At 38.4% G+C, this 3296-nt stretch overlaps 1 protein-coding gene across 1 annotated transcript; it reads left to right on the forward strand.

Annotated features, from left to right (window-relative positions):
- The first annotated feature begins 663 nt into the window (after nt 1-663).
- On the forward strand, nt 664-2808 carry LOC103433480 (uncharacterized). Its single transcript, XM_029101164.2, has 2 exons — nt 664-941; nt 1035-2808. Exons 1-2 carry the CDS (start codon nt 783-785, stop codon nt 2715-2717), a joined length of 1842 nt encoding a protein of 613 aa, XP_028956997.1. The 5' UTR covers nt 664-782; the 3' UTR covers nt 2718-2808.
- The last annotated feature ends 488 nt before the right edge of the window (nt 2809-3296 follow it).

Genomic DNA, 3296 nt, shown 5'->3' on the forward strand with positions numbered 1-3296 from the left:
CAGAAGGCATCTCTGGCGGCTGTGTTGTCTCCCTACCTTGCCTACGACGAGGTATATATACATCTAACTATATGTATACATTTATAACATGTGTTGTTTGTCTTCCATATGTCTGCATCATTTTGTATGGATCCTAAAAATCTTGTAAACGATGAGTGCAAAGTTTTCACAGTTCAAACTTCAGGCAGGTTAGGCCAATGATTCAACTCATGTGATCCCTATATTAGAGTAGTTTAGAATCTCGTATTCTTAAAATCTTCACAATGATTCAACTCATGCAGTCCCTATAATCTTTCGGTTTTTTTTTTTTTCCTGTTTTGGTTATAAAAGGCATTCTTGAGGTAAGAAAATGATAAGATACAAACTTTTAACATAACTTCTAAATGAACCGAGTTAAAATTTAGTTAACAATTGGAAAGTTTAAGTAAAAATAATATTTTCCTCAAAAAAAGTGATCGCCTAATCCTCTATTTTAATTTTAAAAAATATTGAAAATACAACCAAAAAAGAAGGGTCAGTGGAGGAATATATCCTGATATTCTTTGAACTGTTGCCTGAAAATCAATCTATTCTATATTCCTTCATGGCTTCATGGCTTCATCTTCAACTTCACATCCACCCAGTAATTCCATTATTTTTCTAGCAAATTGGTATATGATGTTTGCGAAGAATTAATACGCAAATTGAGCGATATATCACCTTAAAGTTGTTTTATTTCTTGTAACGCCCCAAAATCACGATGAGCCTAACGGCAATGCTTGCAACATTTACAGGTGAGACAAATGTGCCAAAAATATGCCGAGAATGCTAGGAAAAGGTTCGACTTGTACTTAGATGCAATCTTGTCTCAAGACAGCTCTGCTGCACTTGACTTTATTTTACAGGCCAAGCCCTTGGCTGAAGTAGGAGAAAAGCTCCTTCGAAGTATTGAACATAAACAGGTAAAACTACCTTCTGTACAAGATTTGGATCCTCTGCTTGGGTTTTCGCTACTTACATTGTGATTTTAGCCAATGTGGTTTCCTTTTGGACAGGAAGCCTTACTGTGGGAGAGACCAACAATCAGAAATATCCTCAACCGTAGTCGCTTCTCTGTTCGAGAAAAATTGCAGGAAGTTGAAATACCCTTGAGAGGGATTGCAATAGCTGCAACTTCATGCCCTTCCTTTCCTGTTGCCATGATTAAGAAACTGCAAGCGGACGCTTTACTCGACCTGAAAAAGCGAATACATGACAAGCTTGAGCAACTTGAGCACTTTGCACCGTTCTACACAAGAAAGAAAAAGGAAAGATCTTTGGATGAGGCCTTCTGGTCCCTTGAAACCATTTCTCATGAGGATTTATTGGCCTTCTTTTTCATTGATTGTCTGAAAATTCTCCAAGAAAATACCGAGGCTGTTGAAGAATGCAAGCATGAGTGCTCTGGCATCGAAAGCTCAAGCGGTTCACAAAATCAAAGCAATTGTTGTGCCAAATGGAGCTGTCGACTTTTGTGCATTATACCAAGCAAAACAAGTCTACGATTTGCAGTTAAGTGTTCACTTTCATTAGGCCTTGCAGTGCAGCTGGGTTTCCTGTTTAACAAGAGAGAAGCATATTGGGCAGGACTCACAATTGCAATAAGTTTTGTCAGGGGAAGACAAGCAACATTCACTCTCGCAAATGCTCGAGCGCAATCTACGGCAATGGGGTCAATCTACGGGATCTTGTGTTGCTTCATATTCAAGAAAGTTGAGGACTTGAGCTTCTTACCTCTTCTACCTTGGTTAGTTTTGACAAGCTTTCTGAGGCACAGCAGGATGTATGGCCAAGCTGGTGGAATATCAGCAGCTGTAGGGGCACTACTAATACTCGGCAGGAGACATTATGGCCCTCCACTCGATTTTGCGATCGCTAGAATCACAGAGGCTGTCATTGGATTGATCTGTTTCATCACCGTAGAGATTCTCACATCCCCTGTAAGAGCAGCAACTCTGGCAAAACTCAAACTTTCACTTGGACTGGGATCCCTTCAAGAATGTATCAAAGATTTAGTTCTTTTCGACAACAAAATCGCTTCAGTGGGTCCAAAGTTGAGACAGAAACAGAACAAGTTGAAATCCCACGTCAACAAGTTAGAGAAGTTCATTGAAGAAGCTCAGCTGGAGCCTAATTTCTGGTTCATCCCTTTCAACGGTGCCTGTTATGACAAGCTCCTGAGATCTTTATCTAACACGGGGAATCTTTCCATTATCATGTCCAACATAATAGAATCTCTATCATTCGTGTTACAGTGCTCCGAACTTGATTCCGAAGAACTCCGAAAACCCATGAAGGGGATCGAGAAAGATTTGGAGATTTTCAAGAAAAAAATTGGGAATTCTCTGCAATGCCTCCAAGAGCTGGCTTCCAATAAGTCTCTTGCAGTCCTTGGCAAACATGACATTGAGTCGGGAACATTATCAGCAAGAGAAAATGGTTCTAGGGTTTCGGATTCAGACAAGGAAGAGACTGAATGCCTTGTAGATTCTTTTCTTCAAAATTCCAATGAATTATCCGACAAAATTGCCACCATGACTGGATTAATAGAGGATCATCAGAAGCTTAGAGGGCAAGTAACTGTTTGTTTGGGTGGATTAGGGTTTTGCATCAGCAGTCTGCTGGGCCTGGGGGAATTAAAAGAGATGGAGAAAGATTTTCAAGAACTTATCAAATTGGAACACCCTTCAAGCATGTAATAGTATGAATACTCACATACTTTAATATCCTAAAACCTTCAGACTTCCTACCAAGTTTAATTATTAGTTAGAGGGTTTTTAATTATAGAAAGGATCTTGCTTCCAACTTCTAATATATATGCTTTCCCACTAAGATCAAAGTTCAGCAAATTTCAATGCCATGAACAATATGGGCATAGTTAAGTTGGCTCATGCAATGTGTTTCTCTTTCTCCATCAACGATCGGTAGTTTAAGTTAGATTAGTTTTTCATTGTTATGAATAAATGTATCATTAGTTTTTCGTTGTACAATGTACCCATTTTCCAGGAGATCAATTTAGTTACGTTTTTATCCGTCTTTTATGAGGATTATGGATAGTTTACACATACTTTCATGGGCACTGTGAATATGGCTAATTTTTTTCTGTTGATTTGAGAATGTGTCCATGTCCGGTTTGATAGTATTTTTACCACCTGCAAAAGAAAGGATAAAAACACTTAAAAATACTTGCAAGAGTATAAGGTAATTGTAGTATAGTCAACTCTAATAAGGTCATTCTTCACAGGGATTGAATGAATAATTTATGTAAAATTGGAAAA

Source organism: Malus domestica, chromosome 04 (assembly GCF_042453785.1).
Source record: "Malus domestica chromosome 04, GDT2T_hap1".
In the NCBI taxonomy this organism is placed as follows: Eukaryota; Viridiplantae; Streptophyta; class Magnoliopsida; order Rosales; family Rosaceae; genus Malus; species Malus domestica.

Coding starts and splice junctions, on each gene's coding strand:
- LOC103433480 (XM_029101164.2), top strand. CDS start 783: ATGTGCCAAAAATATGCCGAGAATGCTAGGAAAAGGTTCGACTTGTAC. Junction 942..1,034: donor GAAGTATTGAACATAAACAG/GTAAAACTACCT, acceptor CCTTTTGGACAG/GAAGCCTTACTGTGGGAGAG.